General features: G+C 37.7%; 1 protein-coding gene across 5 annotated transcripts in view; it reads right to left on the reverse strand.

The window, feature by feature from the left end:
- MTDH (metadherin) overlaps nucleotides 1-23,820 on the reverse strand; it is a 65,437-nt gene that overhangs the window by 28,352 nt on the left and 13,265 nt on the right. For all 5 annotated transcript variants that reach the window (XM_074316941.2, XM_019714983.3, XM_019714986.3 and 2 more), the window contains exons 2-4: nucleotides 19,351-19,452; nucleotides 931-1,015; nucleotides 34-204 (exon numbers count right to left, since the gene is read on the reverse strand). In XM_074316941.2, the coding sequence (XP_074173042.1) occupies nucleotides 34-204; nucleotides 931-1,015; nucleotides 19,351-19,452 (358 nt within the window). The remainder of the gene's footprint in view (nucleotides 1-33; nucleotides 205-930; nucleotides 1,016-19,350; nucleotides 19,453-23,820) is intronic.

Consider the following 23,820-nt stretch of genomic DNA (forward strand, 5'->3'; position numbering starts at 1 on the left):
TTGAAGAATCACTTTTATGTTCTACTAATATACCTTTATTCTTCTTGGAACCAACAGGAAATGATGCAGTTGTCAGTTGCTCAGTGGTAACTGTGATGGTATTTTCTATCCCAGGGATAGCTGAATCCAATGAATCAGTCTGCACCTTATCACGTTTACGCTGCTGTCGTTTCTCTCTGTGACTAATTTTAGTTTCCCAGGCTCCTGACACAGCCCCAGAAAAAAACACAAAGATATTCAGTAAGGGGAACACAAAAGAGTTGTAGCTTTTGAGGGGGAAATGGGGCAGGGCAAACAAGATATCATGATAAATTTAGATATTAAACTAACAACCAAGAGTGCTGATTATATTAATTTATCCTAAGATTTATTCTAACCTCATTATGTTGTTTTAGGCAGCTAACTGCCATTATTTATTCTCATAATTTTTAGCAAATCTGTCATCTATGATTTAGGAAAAATGATATAGAAATCATCGTGTATATCTTTATCTTGCTTGATATAACTGATAGGAGTGTTTTATATAACTACTAATAAATGGGTTTATTAGGTGATAACAATTAAATGGCTTACTCAAAAATTTTGTACACAGCTTTCTAGAGACAGCATAACTAAGAACAATGAGGGAAAAACCCAATCTGTTCTTCTTGGAAACAAAAACAAAACAAATGGCTTTTCAATTGCTCAAGATATTGAGTTAGACCTTAAAATTTAAGGCAGCTCCTTTTAGGGAAAGCACTATTAGATTCTTAAATAATTTAGATAAAAAAGTGTTTCCTAAAAATGTCACAGAACTGTACATTAAAATCTATAGTTATTAAAAAGAAGAGCTAGATACAAGATTAAGCAAAACAAGTGCAGCTTTGTTATAATGCACCTTGGTAAAAAAGGATTAAATTTTTTCTATAGTCCTTTCACTTGCTCAAGTACCTTCATCAACTTCCTTTCCATCATGGCGTGAACTGTTTTGCACTGCTTTAGCATCTGACTTTGATTTCTTCTTATTTTTCTTTGACTGAAAGTAAAATAGAATGTTACTTAACATTCAGTTATGTTTCTGAAAAGGTAAGGAGTCAGTAAAATACGTAATAAAATGTATGATGCTGACAACCAAAAAGTTTAGTGTTTGATTAAAAAACTTAACATATTAAATGGCAGTAATACGAGGTTACCATTTATTGAGTGGTTACTACGTGTTAATAAGTACTTTACACTCATTTTATTTATTCCTTAAAAAAACTCAATGGAGAAGGTATTACCCTGTTTCCACAAAAATAAGACCTAGCCGGACAATCAGCTCTAATGCGTTTTTTGGAGCAAAACTTAATATAAAACCCAGTCTTGTATTATATTGTATTTATTATATTATATTATATTATATTATATTATATTATATTATATTATATTATATTATACCCGGTTTTATATTATAGGAAAATAAGACCAGGTCTTATATTAATCTTTGCTCCAAAAGACGCATTAGAGCTGATTATCTGGCTAGGTCTTATTTTCGGGGAAACACGATAGTCCTATTTTAGAGGTGAAAAAATGAAGACAGAGTTGTTAAATATTAAATGTTAAATCTTCTGGGTCACATTAAGTTAGTAAGTAGTAGAGTCAAATTAGGAAATAGGTTTATTTGGCTCCAAGTCTGTGCCCTTAGATGTCATGCTACCCTAACTTAAGTCATAAATGAACTACTATAACATGCTGTTTTTAGAGCAATAAAATAAAAATCTATTGCTAGTGTTCAGAGAGAAAATTATGTACTGATTATTGGTTTTGGATTTCATAAAGCAGACTGTTGGCATACCCTATGTATAATAAATTAATGAACCAATTGTACAAAGTAGACATTTTGTCAGTTTCAAAGTAATATGAAAATACCTAGGATTTGTATTTGGTAGATGTTTAATAATTCATTTAAGAAATAAATACACACACAAAATATGGACATTTTGGAATGGCCTTTCAAATCCCTTCTGATAATATTATTTTCTCTTTTCAAAATCTTGCTAAAAACTTCATGAAGCCATGATTTCTGTATTTAGATAAATGCTTCCAGAAGAGAATATTCATAAAATAGTGATTTTATTTATACTTTGTAGTCACTTATTTATTTATTGAAATTGGCTACGTATGTATTGTTGTGCACTATCTTGTAGTTTACAACTAAACAGATTGTATCTTCATAAGTCTTTTTTATGGGTAAGCAGTATATGGGTTTGAGTAAGCAATAAATGACAGCTAACTGCTTTTCCTATCAATAAACTACTTGCAAATATTCTCAAGTGGCATGACCTCTTTTTTTTCTGGCATGACTTCTTAAAGATGATTAAAAATTATCTTTGACTATGGAAATATATAAAAAATTATTAAAAAATTTTCACATTCCCATAGTTGATTTGCATTTGTTTGTTTCACTGCATGTTCTTACTATCATGAACATGTATCATGTTTAATGTACTGCTTTATTACATCTACCAAGCCAGGCTCATAACTACTTTTTTAAAATTAAGATATCACCCACATAACACAATACCCTTTTTAAAGTAGTGTAGTGGTTTTCAGTATATTTGAAGTTGCACAATTATCACCATTATTGAAGTCCAGAACATTTCCATGATCCCAAAAAGAAACGTGGTACCCATTAGCAGTCCCTCCCCACTGGCACCCACCAAGAATTTTCTGTCTGTCTGTCTGTCTCTCTCTGATATCCGTTCTTAAGTAAGGATAACACATTGAGCACCTGTCAATACAGTCCAGAGCACGGGTCAGCAAACTTTTTCTATAAAGGATCAAATAGTAGTAAATACATATATTTTAGGCTTTGCAGGCGATATGGTTCTACATGTACCAGCCACACAACTGCTACTGTATCATGAAAGTAGCCAGATACAGTATATAACTTAATGGGTGTGACTGTATGCCAATAAAATTTTATTTACAAAAATAGGCAGCTGGATGGATTTGGGAAGCCAGAGTTTGCCAAACCCTGATTTGGAGAAGCACTGTCAAACATAAATATAATACCAGCCACATATGTAATTTAAAATTTTCTAGCAGACATATGTTAAAAAGTTAAAAGAAATAGGTTACATTAATTTTAATATTTATCCCAACACATCCAAAATACTATCATTTCAAATGTAATCAATAAAAAACTATTAATAAGATAGTATGAAAAAGAGTGCTAAATAATCACGTGACAAGTAGCTACCCTGCTGTACAGTACAGAACTACCTAACAGTAGGTACCCATTTTACATATAAAAAAACTGAGGCCATAAAGAGATTAGCCAGCTCTCCCAAATATTCTGCTACTCTTCTTACATTTAACTTCAAATACAAATTTAATCATACATTAGGGGCCAAATCACTCTAAACCCTTTTCTCCAACTGTTACCTGGGACAAAAGTTCCTACCATGTTTCCCCAATAATAAGACTAGCCAGACAATCAGCTCTAATGAGTCTTTTGGAGCAAAAATTAATAAAAGACCCAGTCTTATTTTAGTGTAAGACCCAGTCTTAATTTAGTATAAGACCGGGTATAATATAACATAAAATATAATTACATAATATACTACAATACCAGCTTTTACATTAATTTTTGCTCCAAGAGACGCATTAGAGCTGATTGTCCGGCTAGGTCTTATTTTCGGGGAAACACAGTAGTAACCTCACATAATAATCTTTTAAAGATTAAATAAGATGTGAAAGCAGATTGCTAACTACAAAGCAGTACACATAAATAAGATTTCTTTTTTTCTTCCCCCCTTCTTCCGCCTCCCTCCTGCCACTCCAGTTCAAGCTGATGTTTCTCAATCTAGTTGTGTAGGACACAGCTCCCTGGCCAATGCTGGTATTAGGAGCCTTGCTCCCCCCCCCCCCCCTTTTGAGGCAGTCTGTCACCAGTCAACAGTCAGCCGCTCACAGCAGCTCACGGTAGCACACAACTACCTACAGCATCCAATGGCAGCTCACGGCTGCCTGCTGGCCACTCACACCGGTCACCGGCTGCTCAAGGCAGCATACGGTAACCTGGGGCAGCACTCAGCAGCCTGTTGCAGCTCATGGTAGACCATGGCAGCTCATGGCAGCTCACGCCAACCTCCAGCTGCTCATGGCAGCCCAGCTCCAGGGAGAGCTGTTGTTCACAATCTTAGCTGTAGAGGGCGCAGCTCACTGGCCCATGTGGGAATGGAACGGGCAAATTTGGCATTAGTAGTGTGGCGCTCCAATCACCTGAGCCACCGGGCTGGCCCTAAATAAGATTTCTTAAAGGAGGGAAACCATGAAAAAGGGATACAAATTACATTCACACTGAAATATACCATGATTTGTCACTAAAATCTGTAGAAAAACAAGAAGGATTATTTTGTTTTTTGGCTTCAGTCTTGTTTTATTTTACCATTACCATTAAAAGTAACTAAAAAAGAATATCCAGATGAGACTTAATAACATTTCATTAGACTTTAAAATAAATATGCATACATACTACTAATTTGCCCAGCCATCCAATTGAGGTGAAGGTCTCACTTCTGAGCAGCTCCACTACGTCTAACAGTCTGGCTTCTTTGTTACCATAGCTTCCCCACCCCAACCCCCACTTGTTGTCAGGCTCTACCATTGAGCTGGGTGAATTATTAAACTAGCCTCTCTTAAACAGTCTTCATGCAATCGAGATTTCTTAAATACCTACTATGGATCAGATACTGTTTTAGAACCTTAGTATATAGGACTGAATAAAAGTTTTACTTATGGAAACTGTGCTATAATCTAATAGGAGAAGAGACAGGTAAATGAGACATTAGGAGAAATTCTTATTTTCAAGGGCTTCCCTCCCAACATATCGATATCAGTCCAATTAATTCACATTCCCATTTAAAAAATTCCAGACAAGGTGGCCTCTGGATTGCAACCCTCCTCAGCTCTTCTCTGCCTGGTGCCTGTGCATCCCGCTGCTCCTGCTGGCTGTACTGACCCTGGTCCTGGCCGTGAGCCCGGCAAGGTGAACCACAAGGTGAATGAGGAGGATGTGGAGGAGGACGTGCAGCAGGTGCTCAGCTTCGCCCTGAGCCAGTACAGCAAGGCGAGCAATGACGCCTTCCACAGCCGTGCCATTGGGCGGTGAGCACCCACAAGTAGTCATGGCTGGGATGAACTACTTCTTGGGCTGGAGATGTTGAACACCTGTACCGAGTCCCAGCTCAACTTGGCCAGTTGCCCTTCCACACCAGCCACAGCTGAGGAAGAAAGCACTCTGCTTTTTGCAGATATAGTGTCCCTTGGATGGGCAGGATCTCCACGGTGAAGTCCCGCTGCCAGGTTCCCAGAGGACACTGACAGGCGGGGCTGCGCTGACTGCCTCTCATTTGCAACCTCCCCCCACCCAGATCCTAAGCCTTAGATGGGTGACCCCACTCTGCTGGAGTTCCCTCAATGTGCTGGTCTCAGGAGACAAAGTAGAAAAGGTTTCTTGAGCATTGTTTGCACAGCTGAGTGGCTCTAACTTGTTTCTTTCTTTCAATTGCTTTCCAGATGCACCTGTCCCTGGTGCACATGTGCTGCTCCTACTTTACGCAATAAAAAGTAACGTACCTAAAAAACCAAAACCAAACCAAACAAAACCCCAGACATCTACCAGCTATAAAGGCTAATAACTTCCTTATATGACACAAATTAATCTCAACCTTATATTCTTTTATTCACATAATCATTTGGTTCCAACAAGACTGTCATCTCTAAACATTCCTGTCTTTTGCCCACGTACTGACTGCGGATTTTCTCTCAAAATAAAGTGCTGCAGCCAGGACGTATAGGGTACTAAACCGTTTCCCTACGGATTGATGTTCAATGCTTGAAATGACCTGTACTCGTTATTTTTTCTTAACCCAGCTCAAGTTCCAGAAACCCCGTTTATTTCACCCCATCACTTCCCCCCTTTTCTCTCCCCTAAACTTAAGTAAGTAAAATTTTTGTGGGGGCAGAGCCCCATAAAGTAGTTTACAGGCTCTCGGCCTCACGTGGAGGAGTGCTGGCTCGGGTAGTAGATGGCCGTCAGCTGTGGCTGATTGGCCGTCAGCTGTAGCCAGTTAGCCAATTAGCCGCCAATATAACTGCTGCGGCTACGGAGGAGAGTGGAGGAGAGTGAAAGAGAGTCATTGGTGGGTTGCAGACAAAAGGGACAGCAGGTCGCACGTCCAGGGAACCCAGCCTCCAGTGAGACCGTAGTGGTATGACTCCCCTACCTATGGCTCCGTGGGTGTTCCTTTTTGGCCTCACCATATCTTGCGTTCTTGTATGGGGAGCGGGAGCAGAGACCCCGCAGGCCTCCCTGCACGACAAATGGCACAGCGAGCAGGGTCCCCCGCATGACAATTTTGTATCTCTAAACATTTAAAATTGCCATGATTTTCATCATGTCACCAATTTCCTTGTGACATTTCCAATACTGTTTTACTGTGCGAGTGTTCTGGTTTTCTTTTAATGATAACAGAACTTCTTGAAAGCAAGAGAATAAGAGGTTATTTCATTATATTTTCAACAGAAAATTTATTTTGCTTTATTTGAATGACTCATGACAGGTACTGATATATAATACAAAGATGAAGAAGATGTCTGCTCTTGAAGTCTGTGTAGCATCAGATATTAGCAAGGGCTCAGAGGTAGCACAAAGCAAACTACCCTTAACCAAAAACCTCCAACATGATTTGAAATAGATTGTCACTTAAACATTAGAAGTGATTCGAAAAATTTGTTTGTAAAGGAAATCTTTTCCTATTGGCTTCCATTGTAACTTCACATTTTTTCTTCTCTCCATCTCATACACACCTCTGTAAATAGTACAAAAAGTTTAAACTCTAATATTCTCATTAGAAGAAATCCATCAGTGTTATATGTTAAATATATATGTATACGTATGTATACACATTATCTGTGGGTCTATACACAGACACACAAACGTATATATGAACAAATAATATAAAGACTCCTGAGAATGAGTGTATAGATGTAGATATGAACAAAACTAACTTCATCTCTGTGTCCCAGATTTCATTTTTAAGTTTCACGCTGTGACCTCTGACCAACTTCATAGTCCCTAGGAACCATATCAAAGCCTTCTAGTTGATGATTATCTGTGTTCCTTAAAATGTAGCCATCAACTATTTTCGTTAGCAACAGCCAAAATGGCAAGACAACCGAGATAAATATCAAACTGGTAATAGTAGCGATCATAAATAATCACCTGTCTATCACAAAACCACCAGGAAGTATGGCCCCTGGCACTACTGCATTCTTTGCCCTTGTGTCTTTTCAATCCTTAGTACCCGAGTTATATATACAAGGTCAGAAAATTAAGTTTGCGAACTTGTTGCAATGATATTGTTAACCTTTTTAGATATCAGAGGGGATTATTCATTATGAATTTGTCCCAAGTGGACAAAACAGTTAACCAAGTTTACTATTTGGAAGTGCTGAAAAGGCTGCAGGAAAAAATTGGACGACTTGAACTTTTCACCAACAATTCATGGCTCTTGCATCATGACATGTGTACCAGCTCATACTATACTGTCTGTGAGGAGTTTTTAGCCAGTAAACAAATAACTATATTGGAACACCCTCCCTCCTCACCTGATATAGCCCACAATGACTTCTTCTTTCTTTACTCGAAGATAAAGGAAATATTGAAAGGAAGACATTTTGATGACATTCAGGATATAGTATTACGACAGCTCTGATGGCCATTACAGAAAGAGTTCCAAAATTGCTTTGAAGGGTGGGCTAGGTGCTGGTGTCAGTGCATAGCTTCCCAAGGGGGGTACTTCGAAGGTGATCGTAGTGATACTCAGCAATGAGGTAGGTATGCAGCACTTTTTCTAGGATGAGTTTGCGAACTTAACTGTCAGTCCTTGTACTATTAAAAAAGTACTGTTAACCCGTCTGTAGGCAGAGAATAATTTGCACAAAAGTGCTGGGCCGTCTGTCTGCTCCTGCTCAATTTTCCCATAAGTAAATTACCCTATAATAAATTCTGTTATAGTCTATGGAGTCTTTCAGGTCGAAGATACCCTCCCATTACAATGGCCATTACACCTTTGCCTCACCGTCGGGCAAACGAGTTAAAGAGATAATGAATACACACAGTATTTAGCCGCTTGGGACTTAAAATATTTGCACTTAGAACAGCAAATGACTTGTTTTTAAAATTTAGACAATGAAAAAGATTTGATAATTAATCATTAGATCCACTATTGCTTTTTAAAAAAATGCTAAAGAATATACACAAAATACAATGGCTTGATAAAGTATTAAGAAATTTTGATGCCTATGAAATTAGATAATTCTAAAATCTCATTAGGAGTTATCCAAAAAAGCAAATAAGCAGCACCACTACCCAGATGGCAGCCCATGTATGGAACATGAGGTTACTCAAATAAAATGTCCGAGTAAGCATGCCAGGTAGAGCAGTTTGCTGCTCACTCCTACAGCGGTGGGTTAAACAAGCTTGTTGCTCTTATGAGAAAAAAATTGAGCATATACTCTAAAGTGTTTATTTGTAAATTTTATACATATCCTACTACTGATAGTATACACATTTGTAAAACAACTATTTTTTATTTTTTTAATTTTAATTTTTTTATTTTTTAAATTTATTGGGGTGACAATTGTTAGCAAAATTACATAGATTTCAGGTGTACAATTCTGTATTACATCATCTATAAATCCCATTGTGTGTTCACCACCCAGAGTCAGTTCTCTGGGTTCCATCACCATATATTTGATCCCCCTTACTCTCATCTCCCACCCCCCACCCAAAACAACTATTTTCAGCAAGAGCAATACGATCGACTATGCTTCAATATTTTTGAATAATCTTCTAAATTCATTCATTTTAATACTTGGTATTAAAACTGTCATATCTGACAAAGGTAAAGAGATCCCAATTGAGGACATATATTAATACCATCATGACACAAATTCTTCAATCTAATACTCTAAGTATGCAAAGGTTTCTGTGGAAATTTAGTAAAACGTACTCTTCCTCAACACCAATCAGTTGTTCCTGCCATCGAATCTGAAGATTCTACTTTCTGGGGGTGTTGTTAACAAATGGATTCACTAAAAAGATTCAGAAAGCTTTAAAAGACTGGTGGTATTGCTGTCACTTACTATATAGCTCTTTCTAATAAACTGAATTAAGTCTCAAAATGACTCTACGAGGCAGATGCTATTGTTTCCACTTTACAGATGAGAAAAGGGAAGCACAGAGTGATTAATCAACTCCAAGATCACATAATTAGTAAAGCGCTGGGGCTGGGATTTTATCTCATATAAGTGTGCTCCAGAATCTGGGCTGCTATGCTATTTTTCTGTCAGAAAACTGCTCCCAAGCTGTTAAATTGAGCAGATATGAGAATTTTCATAAGTAAATGACAAATCATTTCAAATTACAAAATCACATAATGATATCAACATCTTAGAACATATTCTTCATTGCATGAGTTTCTTTAAAAAAATCAGCTACTTTCTGACCCCTTGTTAAACTTTCCTCAACATTGAAGTGACAGATTAAGTATATACTTTTTGCAATAGTATCAACTAAGTAGACAACAATTTGTCATTTGTTATTATGAAAAAAAATATTTGAAACTCTGGGTTTTTAGTAAGAGAAATGTGTGGCTCACTTTTAAAGCTGTACACTAAACCATCTTCTAACCACATAATACATAACTACCTTATAACCAAATAAATAACCACCTTAATAACCAAATATTTAGGCTGGCCTGGTGGCTCAGGGGTTGGAGTGCTGTGCTCCTAATGCTGAGGCTGCCGGTTCGATTCCCGCATGGGCCAGTGAGCTGCGCCCTCTACAACTAAGACTGTGAACAGCAGCTCTCCCTGGAGCTGGGCTACAGTGAGCAGCCGGAGGTTGCCGTGTGCTGCTGTGGGCTGCTGTGTGCCGCCATGAGTGGCTGATGGCCAGCATGAGTGGCCGGCAGCTAGCATGAGCTGCCGTGGGCTGCTGTGTACTGCTGTGGGCTACTGTGTGCTGCCATGAGTGGCCTGTGGCCAGCATGAGTGGCCGGCAGCCATCGTAGCGGCCAGCAGCCGGCGAGAGCTGCCGTGAGCTGCCGACCAAAGACCGGCAACCAACTGCCTCAGCCAGGGATGCACAAGGCTCGTAATACCAAAGACCGGCAACCAACTGCCTCAGCCAGGGATGCACAAGGCTCGTAATACCAGCGTGGGCCAGGGAGCTGTGTCCTACACAACTAGACTGAGAAACAACGGCTTGAACCGGATGGGGCGGGGAGCGAAAGAAAGGGGGAAAAAACACACACCAAATATTTATAAAAGTATTTTGCCAAAATGTAATCAATGAATCTTCTCTTACTTTTTTAGAAATAATGTAGTGAATGAATTTCATGCATGGTGCTTGCTATATCTATAACCTTATCTCTATACCCTCCAATTTTTTTCTTGGTTTAATTCCAGTCCAGTCCAAGTGGCCCTTTATCAGTGGTTTTTATTCAGTTTTTCACACAAAATTTTTTAATTAAATAAGTGATCTAATGTTGAGAATGTATCTCTGTGCATCTCATTTTCAGCTGCTCACCAAAGTAGTTCATTACGCATTTCATTATTGAAACAGAATCTAGCAAGTAATGTTAGAAATATCTGTACTTTCTCCCAATTTTTTTTTTTATACTTTTATTTATTTTTAAGTGTGTTTTTCCAGGACTTATCAGCTCCAAGTCAAGTAGTTGTTTCAATCTAGTTGTGGAGGGCACAACTCACAGTGGCCTCACGTGGGGATCAAACTGGCAACCTTGTTGTTAAGAGCACAGTGCTCTAACCAACTGAGCTAACTGGCCACGCCCTGTACTTTCTCTCAATTTGCAATTTACTTTGCTATACTAACGTACTCAAATCATTAGTAATGTTTTTATGCTGCGCCCAACAGTATATGTTGGTGAAGGAACGTGTTTTGGTTGACTGCCACATTGTTTTTTGCTAATTCTACCATGGCAGAAAGAATAAGTATTTCCCCATGGCATGTCTTTCCCTTTAAGCAAGAACCTCAAGAGAAGGTTCTAAATATTTATAATCACATTTAATAAAATTCTGTCATATTGAATACTGCATAAGTAAACATCTCTGAAAAACTGCAGAGGTCGGTCTTCACATTCTGAGTGCTTAGATACCCTGCTAATTTGGGATAGTTTCAGAATATCTTTAGCTAAAATCTCAAGGCACAGTATGTATGGGCAAGGTTTTTTACCAAAGTAGAAATACATTCCTACTTCAAAAATCTTCCTTAATTTCAATTTTGGGGGACCAAATCATCTTAACCTCATGATGTGGCTAATAACGTTCTTAGTAGGAATACTAGTGTCTATTCTCTTTTTCCAGTTGTTTACTTGCATTATCATCTGCAACCTGCAGCTTCTTAGCAGTCTGTTTACTAAGTTTAGTTTAAACTGAATAATAGAATCAATTAACCCATGGAATTGAGCACACATATGTTGCAATCTGTCAACTATGCTATGTAAGGAAAGAACCTGTGGGAATACTTTTTCAATTGTAACTCCCCATCCTTCTCAGGATTCCTCCTATACAGTGTCTTACTACTACCTCCTCTAACATCCCAAATGAGGGTGCCAATGACTAGCCACATATAAAATATGAGTAAAGCTTAATTTTTTAAATAAAACACTAGGCATAAATAGAAAGTCTAATATTTTCTTCCTTCATCCCAATGGATATTCTTGTATACTCCACTTTGAAAACTGGTCATAAAAACACGTGCTGAAGTAGTTCTAGGACTAAAAATAATTTGCTCTCAAATTCAAAGAACTTAAAATATCAAAAAAATGATGAGTTGGTTATCAAATAACCCACACAAAAACAACTTCCCAATTAAGCTCACCCTTTAATTTCTTAACATGAATGAATATTCCTAAGATTAGACAACACTCAAAAAATAAGTGACATCACTTATTAGAGTGGCAAAAGGTGTATGTTGGCAGAAAAAGTAGATCTACTCAAATGGCTAACTGCTCTTTTAGAAGATTTTTGCCATTTTAAAGAATTGCAAAGTATAAAGAAAGGCAGGGCAGTCCCAATTCATGCTGAAAAGATCAACTTAGGGAGTACAACCTAATATTTGTTTAGCATCAAAACTAACATAAAAGGATACTGTACAAATACTTTATTTTGCAATTAGCTAGTTATACACAAGCTTAAGTAGCCAGTTTCTAAATGTAATCCTTATTCAATCTATTCTTTATTCTGGAAAGTACTGGTCCTTAAAATTTTGGTGAACTGACATCTGCAATATTTATTGTTCTATAACCATCAAGAGTCTCTGCTGGTAATGTCAGGAGTGGTAAAAGAAATGAAGCATGAAAAAGAGGAATGGTGAGTATTTTCTAAAGGTTAGAAGTGGATATTATGATGCTGTAGTCTGCAGACTAGTGGCTGGTGTATAAGTTTTTTCAGTAACTCATGGCAAAAACTGTTCTATTTTTTGTTCTTTCTACTTCCATTGTTAAAATTCCCCCCCCCCTTTTTTTGGGTAATGGTTGATTTCTAAAATGTACTTGACAAAATTAAAAATTGTTAGTAAAATTAATTTGAAAACTTTGCAACTGCCACTTGAAAAGTCTGAAAATCATTGCTTTAGGATCAATTTCATCCACTTTCTATCTCAACAAATATGGCAAGCCCTATTTTACACTGCCCCACATTTTGCCACTATTTATTTTTCTCACTTGTCTCAAACATACAGATGAGTTGGGCATGGTTAAATGGCAATGGATGGTGGGTGGTCCAAGGGGCACACTAAGTACTTTTCTCTACTTTGTCTATATCAGCAGTTCTTAACCTTAGTAACCTGGGACACAATGTCAGGATGAGATTAATTATGAAAAGTATCACTAATCTTTTTAAAAGTAGAGAGGTTTGCAACCAATTTCCCTGTTTGGGGGGGGCAGGGTGTAATTTAAACTATAGTCAAGATTATTCCACTCACTAGTATGTGATACATTTCCTGAATGGAAGGAAGGAGTAGTTACAGGTCCAGGGAAGTGCCCACAGCTTTCATTTGACCTCTTTCTTTTTACCCTGGTATTTATTTTCTTCCACAGCACTCATCACCAACTGATGTTAGAGAATATATTTGTTTGTTTTTAGTTGTTTTCCCCCACTAAAATTCATGAGAACAGTGACTCTTTTTTCAACCATTTTACCCTGTTTTATCAACGTTTGTATTCTTAGTGCTTAGAATAGTACCTTGCACACAGAAGCATTCAATTAATATTTGGTTACTCAACGAAAAGAGTGTAAAACAAACTGCATTACATATACCCCTGTCTGCCCAACTCTCACTGTCCCCCCAAATAAAACCTCTGAGCTATTATATTTGTATGCTTGTCCCATCATCCAAACCATTCAGTTATTTAAATATGTTTGGTGTGAGCTCATAAACGATGGTACACTGTACAAGCAGCACGCTATCAACTCACAATCTTAAAAAGTTTACAAGAAACCTTTCTTAAGAACTCCTTTTACTATCTATCCCTGAATTCTTTCCCAGCTATGGTTCTCACATTTCCAAAAGCCTAATAAATTAATTCCACTTAGAGAACCCATTTGCACCTCAGTCTTGGCATCTTTAAAACTAAGTTCACCATTTCACTGCATTTCGATCCCCTCTTGCCACTTCCTGCCTGGTACAACGATAGTATCATGGAAAAATGATGGTCTAGGGCAGAAGTCCTGGTTCTGGTCTCAGTTCTGCTATTCGTTAGGAGTTTAGACAGAAAAGTATTGGGGCAGAAAAGAGGTCTCCTTAGTAAGATATTCCTTCTTTTTATATAAACTACTTTGTTTACCTTAAACGGGACCTTGAAAACTAATTCCTTGGGGAACCCAAGAAATGACGAAGCTATAGACCCTGTGGCACAAGGGAGTCTGTCAAGAGATAAAGACCTAGAGAATCAGACCATATCAAAGCACTACAGATAACGAAACATTTTAATGAATCTGAAGGATTATATTAGGAATAGTGCAAAAGCAACCAGACAATAAGTAAATGAGTATGTATGGCTGTGTTCCAACAAAACTTTAAAAAATAGGCAGAGACACAGAATGGCCAGCAGATCATGGTTTGCCAATCCCTGGATTTAAAACTACAGTTTCTGAAATATATTATTGAAGGTAAAACACAAGTACATGTAAGTTCATTGGGCATGCAGGGAGGGATTCTCTTTTTTCTAAGAGGTGCTATAGCATATGCTTGTTTAAAATCTATGCTGCCTCCGAATAATTTTGTCTTTGGTCTTTTAAACACGGACCATCTAGAGCAATGGTTCTCAAACTTCTTGGCCAAATATATGGTGATAGAAGGAGAACTGACTCTGGGTAGTGAACACACAATGTGATATATAGATGATATATTACAGAATTGTACACCTGAAACCTGTGTAACTTTATTAACCATTGTCACCCCAATAAACTTCAATTAAAGAAAAATAAATACTTCTTGGTCATAGGATACTCTTTTAGACTCTTAAGATGTTATTGAGGGTGTCAAAGTGCCTTTGTTTATGTGGGTTACCTATTGATATCTACCATATTATAAATTTAAACTAAGAAACTCTTTAGATATGTATTAATTTATTTCAAAATAATAACTAATTACATATTGTATAATTATAACTATATAAATAACTGTATTTTCAAAAACGAAAAACATTTTAGTGAGAAGAGTGGTATGTTTTATTATATTTGCAAATACCTTTGATGTGTGGCTTTGTAACAGCTGGAGTCGCGTATTTGCTTTTGCATTCAATTTACAGATATGTTATTTGATTGAAGCACATGAAGAAAATCTGGCTACATACACAAAGATATGTAATTGGAAAAGGGAGGAATCGTTTTTTTAGATAATTGTAATATTATTTGATATTACACCAAAGATTAGTAGTGGCCAGGGGCTGGGGCTAAGGGGAGGAGAGGGGAAAATAGGGAGTGACTGCTGATGAGCACAACATTTCTTTCTGGGAAGAGGCTACTGTTCCAAAATTATATTGTGGTGATAGGTGTACAACTCTGTAGATACACTAAAACTGCACATTTAAAAGAAGTGAATTTTATTACCATAAAATATCTCAAAATAAAGCTGTTTAAAAAGAAAGAAAACCAATGTGTCTGGAGCTTGAGAGGACAAGAGTTAGGAAAAGAGAGTGAGGTGCAAGCAGGACTTTTAGATTATGGTCAAGATTGTGGAGTAAAAAAGCGGAAGTCACGAAGGGCTTTAGGTTGAGGAAGGAAAAAATATTACACCAAAACCTGTGAGTTGGTAGTTTCTTAAAGATTGTTGCAATATGGAATCTGAAACTGCATCTACGAACTTTCCATATTCTATTACATTAAAATCCACTGGTCTATCTTGCACTTTGAATGACTCTTTTTCACTTGCCTGATTTTATAACATGCAGGCATTGGTCATTTGGAAAATACTGGTTCATTGAGTTATATACATCTTCCAAAATGTTACAACATTCCATTATATACGATATTTTAAAAATATCCCATCTGTTAGTATCACAACTGATCTCATCAGAAATTCTTTAAGTAATGGGATGTTGTCAAGCTCATGGTAGTGAAATACAAATTTTCCAAATTTTTAATTTTTAATTGGCAACAAATCATTTTATCATTTGCAACAAATACCATCAGTCGTTTTTCTTGAAGTGACAGGATCATCTTGATTATTTTTGAGGAAATGTCTGCAAATACCCAACTATAAATAACCATGGCCTGTCTCCCAGTTGTTCAAGTAAAAATGAAGTAACATAAAAATAAGTGGTTAGTCCAGCTTGCAACTAAATTGCACAAGGGTTTTTCCTTAAGACAACCATTGTTCTTCAGTATGCAGCATACTTTATGCATACTTCCCATTTCATCATACAAAATAATTAAAAAGCATGTATTCAAAGGTCAAGATTTAATAAACTTAATAATTATTTTTACTGCTTCATCAAAGACACTCTTAAGTGAAACTAGCAGGGTTTTTTGTTTATTTGTTTGTTTGTTTTTAATGAGTGCATTGCAATAAAGAATAACATCACTAGTAGTTTGGTGTCACGGCCTTGATTTGTGCTGAGTCAGCAGTTTTACCCACCAGTGCTTTTGCATCATAAGTGCAAATATCAACACAGTGAAAAGGGTAAATAATGTTTTAGTTATTATAAAAATAGTTTTGTTTTCTGGGACCACTTCTTAGGGGTTCACTTTTAGAACTGCTGCCTCAGGGAAAGTGAGAGAGCATTACTTACTAGCTACGTTATCTTGGGCAATTCACTAAACTCTCTTTAATGAGCTGTAAAAAAAAAAAAAAATAGTACCCTCCCCCCGAGTTGTTAACCAGGGTTAAGAGATGTGAAAGTATTTTGTACACTGTGTAACATCATAAAAATATAAGAGCTTATTAATACATATAATGAATGATACCAATATTTCAGCAGACACAACTGACATCCTCTTGAACAATCTGATGATGACCAAATTTTATACGTTTTTGTTTCTGTTGTTTCTAACAATTTTTACATTTTTATATCAATTCAGACCCTTACAATCATAGATGCAAGACTGATGTGTCAATCATAAATGTTGTGCCATGTTTTACATCCTGATACACCCAATCTATCTATATCCCCACCCCACTGTGACCAGTTAAACTTGTCTAGGGCTTTTCCTTGAGCATGTCTGAATATGTTGTTTTGTTTCAGCTGAATAATGTCTTATTGTGTTCATTTGTTTCCTCCCCTGGCAAAATTGGTCTCCCCCCTTCTACTTACTAAAATACCCCCCCCCCCCGTAAGAGTCCAATTAAGTCCATCTTCTGGCTACCCACACATGAAAATCTACCCTGAATACCTGACACTCAATGCCTCATGTCACCTGGTATCTCTCTTGCCCTTGCCTTTCATTAACTAGACTGTAATCTCTCTGAGGGTAAGTGTATCTTACATTTCTCTTTATTCCCTTCAGCATCCAATAGCACAATGCGTTCAGCCTGGCTTATGGTTGGTCCTTTGTATACTCTACTAGAGACTAACATCAATGAAGCAACCACCTTCACATCCAAATAAAGACCTTCCTAGACCCAAGATTTGTAACTCTTGTCATATACAGTTTTTAGACAAAGTTTTATCTATGAGCCTTATTCAAGCCTCATAGGGCAAGGTATTCACTATCACAGCTTCAAGTGAATTATTGCAGCTACTGCACGGGCAAAATCAAACAGGCAACAAACCAAAGGTAGAAGCTTTGCACTGAAAAAGCAACAGCAACTGAAAGAAGGAGGCACTGTCAAGTGATAAAAAGTGCATGGGGCTTTGGCATCAGAATGAGCAGGGTTCAAACGCTAGTTCAGAAACTGGTGAAATCAAAATCTTTCTATACCTCCGAGCCTTTATCTGTAAAATGGGGCTATTACTACCTGCCTGGCAGTTTTTGAAAGGATCAGAAATAATACAGAAAAGTAAAAAGCACAGACTTTGAAGTCAGATGGGTCTGGGTTAGAAATGACTATACTTTTAACAGTTTAGGTAACTTAAGCCTTAGGTTTCTTATTTGTAAGATATAGGTATAATGCCACCCCCTCAGCACTCTTGTGAGGATAAAATAACGTGTATGAATAGTCTATAATGTCTTAAAGGCATACCCAGTAAATGCTCAATAAGTTGTCTCTACTAGGTACCGTGTTTTCCAAAAATAAGACCTAGCTGGACAATCAGCTCTAAAGCGTCTTTTGGAGCAAAAATTAATATAAGACCTGGTCTTATTTTCCTGTAAGACCGGGTCCTATATAATATAATAATATAAAACCGGGTATAATATAATAGAATATATAATATAATATAATATAATATCCAGTCTTATATTAATTTTTGCTCCGAAAGATGCATTAGAGCTGATTGTCCGGCTAAGTCTTATTTTTGGGGAAAAACGGTACATGTAAATATGTTCATACATGTATACATATCTCACCTTGCACAATGCCTGTCATATTATAGATGGCACTTAACAAATGTCTATTATTATAATTATTTCCTATCATAAGAAATTTCAGAATAGTTATAAATTTCAAACTGTGGTTTTACATCCTGATAGACCCTATCTATTTATGATTAATCAATCAGAGATAAATAGTAGTTCATTAATCATTTCAACTACAAATTTTACAGAATAATCCAGGGAGTGGAAGCAAGTGTAAGTATAAAATGTTCACTAGTAGAAAGTCCAGAAACAAGCAGACACTAGATGTGAGAAGTATAGATATATATTAAGCATATAAACTATTCACGGTATAAATTCACAATCCTTAAATTGTATGCTTATGTGTTAATACAAGTCATTTACTATTTATTTTTCTGCTAAAGACAAAGTCAGACATAAATGTCTTTCCCACAACTATCCTTCATATTAAGCCATCCTACCTGCAGCTGTCTTAGCCCTACAGCAATTTCACTGGAGGGAGAATTGATCTCACCAGTCCTTCTGGATATTTTGAAATTGCAAGCATTAAGAAACTGGAGCAACCATTTCATACCACTATTCTATGGCGCTGGAGCTGCTGCACCCTGGTTCCTGGAAACCACTTACCTATCTATGGTGGTTTTTTATTTGTTTATTTTTCCTGAAAAATACATGCACAGGATTAAAAAAGGAGGGTGGGGGAGTATTTAGTGTACCAAAAGGTATTAAATGAAAAGTCTCTCTCTTCCATAGCAGGTAGAAACACTGTTAACAGTTTGTTATACATTTTGCCTACTTTACAGATTAAGTCAAGTAAAAATTGGTCAGTTCTAACATTGGCAACTGGAAAATGAATAAAACCCCATGTCAGACTGGCTTATTTGAAAACTCACAAGTGCATATCCATCCAAACTTTAATAGTGATCTGAGTATAGAATAGTCTCCTTTGTTAAAAAAAGTCAAACTATGTCTAATAAGTAGACGATTATGTCTCCATCACAAGAGAAATCTATTTTAACATTTAATACCATAGGGCAATTTTGCTAAGCTTTTAATGTCAGAAATGTACTACTATTAACAAAAGTAATACAATTGTTTTCAAATACTAGGAGGTATGTTACATATCTGGAACTTTCACCACCTATCCGTCCACTAAGATAACTGGATTTTCAATTTTCCTTAAATGGTGGGCTGTGGAGGGGTGGGGGTGGGGAAGAGAGAATATGTACAATTCTGTGAAATAGCATCATTTTTATATGTCACTCTCTTAAGAGTTTTATATGTTCCCAAACTTACCTTTTCATTTTTCTTATCTGTCTCTAATGGCTGCTTTGCTGTTACACTTCGAGGAGTTCGGACAACTTCCTCTTCAGCCACTTCAACAGTCCGCCCATTTGGCTGCATAGGCAACAAAAAAGAATCTTGTCATCAAACTGCTTGGCAGATCCAACCAAAGATCTGTACTCAAGAAACAGAATATACTACAATCAAATTCTACCCCCGATCCAAATTAAAAAAATTTTGTACAGCCATTTTATCTAATACTCGATGGACTATTTATTCTCCTACTGTGTTTTATAACATAATAAGAAATTTATAAACAAAATTCTGTACCACAAATGAATTTCCTGATCTCATCCTGGTATCAGTCCCTCAAACACAAAATAATGGAATGGAAGCAGGAAAAAGGAGAACTAAACTATATTTGCACTGTGACCACCAATTAACTGTGTACTCTCAGAATACTTCACTACCTTTGAGTTTTATTTCTACATCTATAAAATGATAGGTATGATCTATTCAAGTGGGTAAACTTTTTCAGTAAAGAACCAAACAGAGCCATAGATGATACAAACAAATGAGTGTGGCTGTGTCCCAATAAAACTTTATTTACAAACACAGGTGGAGGGCCAGATTTACCTATGGACCACAGTTTGTTTGCCTCTGTATCAAATAATCTCTAATGTCCCCAGGTATTTCTATAACTTAATGATTCTACTGTTGTAGGATTAAAAAGTTTATGAACCCACTGCCACAGCTTAAAAAGGCTAAGCGTTCCTAACATTCCTAAAACAAAATGATAGCTCTTAGAGGTGTTCATGAGTAGAATTAAGTCTATGAATCCTAAATTTGGTTTTTAATCATAATCATTAGTTTTGAGGATTTATTTTCTTTTTAAATAAGCATTTCCGAACCCCATCACCAGAAATGTATTTAGATTCAGGAGTTTGAAGAATGGGGCCCAGTACCTGTACTCTTTTCTTAAAATAATTTTTTTTATTTTTCAATTTCAGTTGAAACACAATATTATATTAGTTTCAGGTGTACAACATAGTTAGACATTTATATAATTTACAAAGTGATCACCCCAATATAGTAGTACCCATCTAATACTATACATAATTACTACAATATTATTTACTATATTCCTTCTGTTATACTTTACATCCCTATGACTACTTTGTAACTACCAATTTGAGCTTCTTAATTCCTTCCCCTTTTTCACCTATCCCCCAACCACCTTCCCATCTGGCAACCATGAAAATGTTCTCTGTATCGATGAGTTTATTTCATTTATTTTGTACTTAATTCCAACATATAAGTGAAATCACATGGCATTTGTCTTTCTCTGACTTGGTTCACTTAGCACAATACCCTCTAGGCCCATCCATATTGTTGCAGATGGCAAGATCTCATTCTTTTTCATGGCTGAGTAATATTCCACTGTATGTATATGTATATACATATATATGTATATGTGTGTATACACACACACACACACACACACACACACACACACACACCGCCTCTTCTCCATCCATTCATCCATTGATGGACACCCAGGTTGCCTCCTCATCTTGGCCATTGTAAATAATGCTGCACAGAACATATGGATGGATGCACATTCCCTTGTAAGTAGTGTTTTGGGTTTCCTTGGATAAATACACAGAAGTAGGATCACTGGGTCCTTCTTTGTTTTAAAGTCTATTTTGTCTGGTATAAATATTGCTACCCCAGTTTTTTCCCCCCTATTTCTGTTTTCATGAAATATCTTTTTCCATCCATTCACTTTCAATCTGCGTGTGTCTTTCAATCTAAAGTGAGTTTCTTTTAGGCAGCATATGTAAGGGTCTTGTTTCCTTATCCATTCAGCTACCCTATGTCTTTTGATGGGAGCATTTAATCCATTTACAATTAAATAATTATTGATAGATACGTAGTTATTGCCATTTTATTATTCATAGTTTTGATCTTTTTTTTTTTCCCCATCTTAAAGAAGTCCCTCTAACATTTTTGGTAATACTGGTTTGGTGGTGACAAACTCCTTAGCTTTTTCTTGTCTGGGAAGCTCTTTATCTGTCCTTTGATTTTAAATGATAGCTTTGCTGGGTAGAGTAATCTTGGTTGTAGATTCTTGCTTTTCATCACTTTGAATATTTCCTGCTAATCACTTCTGGCCTGAAAGTGTCAGTCTTATGAGAACTCCCTTGTGGGTAATTGCTTTTAAGATTCTCTCTGGGGGCCGGCCCGGTGGCTCGGGCGATTAGAGCTTCATGCTCCTAACTCCGAAGGCTGACGGTTCGATTCCCACATGGGCCAGTGGGCTCTCAACCACAAGGCTGCCGGTTCAACTCCTTGAGTCCTGCAAGGGATGGTGGGCAGTGCCCCCTGCAACTAAGATTGCACACGGCACCTTGAGCTGAGCTGCTGCTGCGCTCCCAGATGGATCGGTTGGTTGGAGTGTGTCCTCTCAACCGCAAGATTGCCGGTTCGACTCCTGCAGGGGATCGTAGGCTGTGCCCCATGCAACTAACAATGGTGACTAGAGCTGGGCTGTGCCTTCCACAGCTAAGATTGAAGGGACAATAACTTCACTTGGAAAAGGCCCTGGAGATATACACTGTTCCCCAATAAAGTCCTGTTCCCCTTCCCCACTTAAAAAGTCTTTTTTTTTTTTAAAGAAATATTAAAAAAAAAAAGATTCTGTCTTTAACTTTTGGCATTTTAATTATGCTTTAATTATGCCTCAACTTTCTATGTAAAAACTTGGTGTGGGCCTCTTTGGGTTCATCTTGTTTGGGACATTCTGTGCTTCCTGGGCTTGTATGTCTATTTCCTTTCCCAAGTTAAGGAAGTTTTCCATCATTATTTCTTCAAATACGTTTTCAATTCCTTGCTCTCTCTTCTGGTACCCCTATGATGCAAATGTTGGTATGCTTGATGTTGTCCCAGAGGCCCCTTAAACTATCCTCATTTCCTTGGGTTCTTTTTACTGTTCTGATTGTTCTCTCCTACCTTATATTCTAAATCGTTGATTCAATCCTCTGCTTCATCTAATGTTCTGTTGATTCCCTGTAATGTATTCTTCATGTCACTTATTGTATTCTTTATTTTTGGCTAATTCTTTTTATTTTTCTTATCTCTTTGTTGAAGTTCTCACAGAAGTCATTGAGCATCCTTATAACCAGAGTTTTGAACTCTGCATCTGGTAGATACTTGTCTCCATTTTGTTTATTTCTTTTTCTGGAGCTTTGTTGTTATTTCACCTGGGGCATATTTCTTTATCTCCCCATTGTGGCTGCCTCCCTGTGTTTGTTTCTATATAGCAGCCCTACCTAATATATAAAAACAAACACAGGGAGGCAGCTACAATGGGGAGATAAAGAATTAGGTAGGGCTGCTATGCCTCCCAGTTTTAGTATAGTAGCCTCATGTAGTTGGTGTCCTATGGGGCCCAGTGGCGCAGTCTCCCTGGTCACCTGGGCCAGGTTCCAGGTATGTCCTTATGCAGGTTGTTCGTGCTCTCCTGTTGTAATTGAGCATCTATTGCTGTTGGCATGTCAGTGGGTGGGACTGACCCTCAGGTTGATTGGTTGTGAGGACTGGCGTGACTACAATGGAGGAGGTTTTGTGCAGGGGCTGACCCTATGGAGCAGGATTCACTTAAGCAGGACTCTGGTGCCTGCCCAGTCTTCCCTTTGGATGTGTCTTTTGTAGAGGTGGTTGGGCGGTGCTCTGGTGTGGTCTGAAGCTGGCCACCAGTTGTGTTGGAACTGGGGCTTCTTGGGAGGAGCTCTGTTGCAGGCCAAGTTCAGCCACTGCCTATGCCTTGCCCAGGACCACTTGGTATGAGCTACAAAGTGATCTGCAAATGGTTGCCACTTGTGCTGGGGGTTGGAGGTGCCTCGGAGAGGCTAAGCTGTGAACTGAGGCTGGCTACCTGCTGCTAGTGCTGGGCTTGGGCCTGCTCAGCAAGAGGTATGGGGCACACTGAGGCTACATACTGCTTGTTTGGGGATTGTGAACCTTTGAGAGATTTTAGGAAAGTCTTCACCATGAGCCAAGACAGGCCATTTGTATGGAAAAGCCACAGGAAGCGGCTTGTAGGGGGTGGGTGGGGTGGTCCACAAGTTGGGTTGGGTGGGACCTGAGAGAATCACCAGTGCAGGATGAATGGTGTCATTTCGCTTGATAAAGCACTCAGATATGGTGGCCACCTGTGTATGCACGCTGGGAGGGGGAGGACTCAGCAAGGAGCAATGGATTCTGTCAGCACTTCTGTCTGGGAGAAAGCTGCCCCTACAGCCAAACAACTCAGTTCTTTCCCGTTTCCCTATGTCCCTGGTGCTTTTTGAGTTGTGCCCCCAGCATGTGGCTCAGAGCAAGCGAGTCTGTCATTGACTGAGTCCATGCACTGGCCCTTTAAGATGATCGCCTGAGATTCCAGCAGCCCTCTTTCCAAGTGGCTTCTTGTATATGTCCTTA

This window comes from Rhinolophus sinicus, chromosome 6, assembly GCF_057876585.1.
Source record: "Rhinolophus sinicus isolate RSI-liver-muscle chromosome 6, RSI-T2T, whole genome shotgun sequence".
NCBI lineage: Eukaryota > Metazoa > Chordata > Mammalia > Chiroptera > Rhinolophidae > Rhinolophus > Rhinolophus sinicus.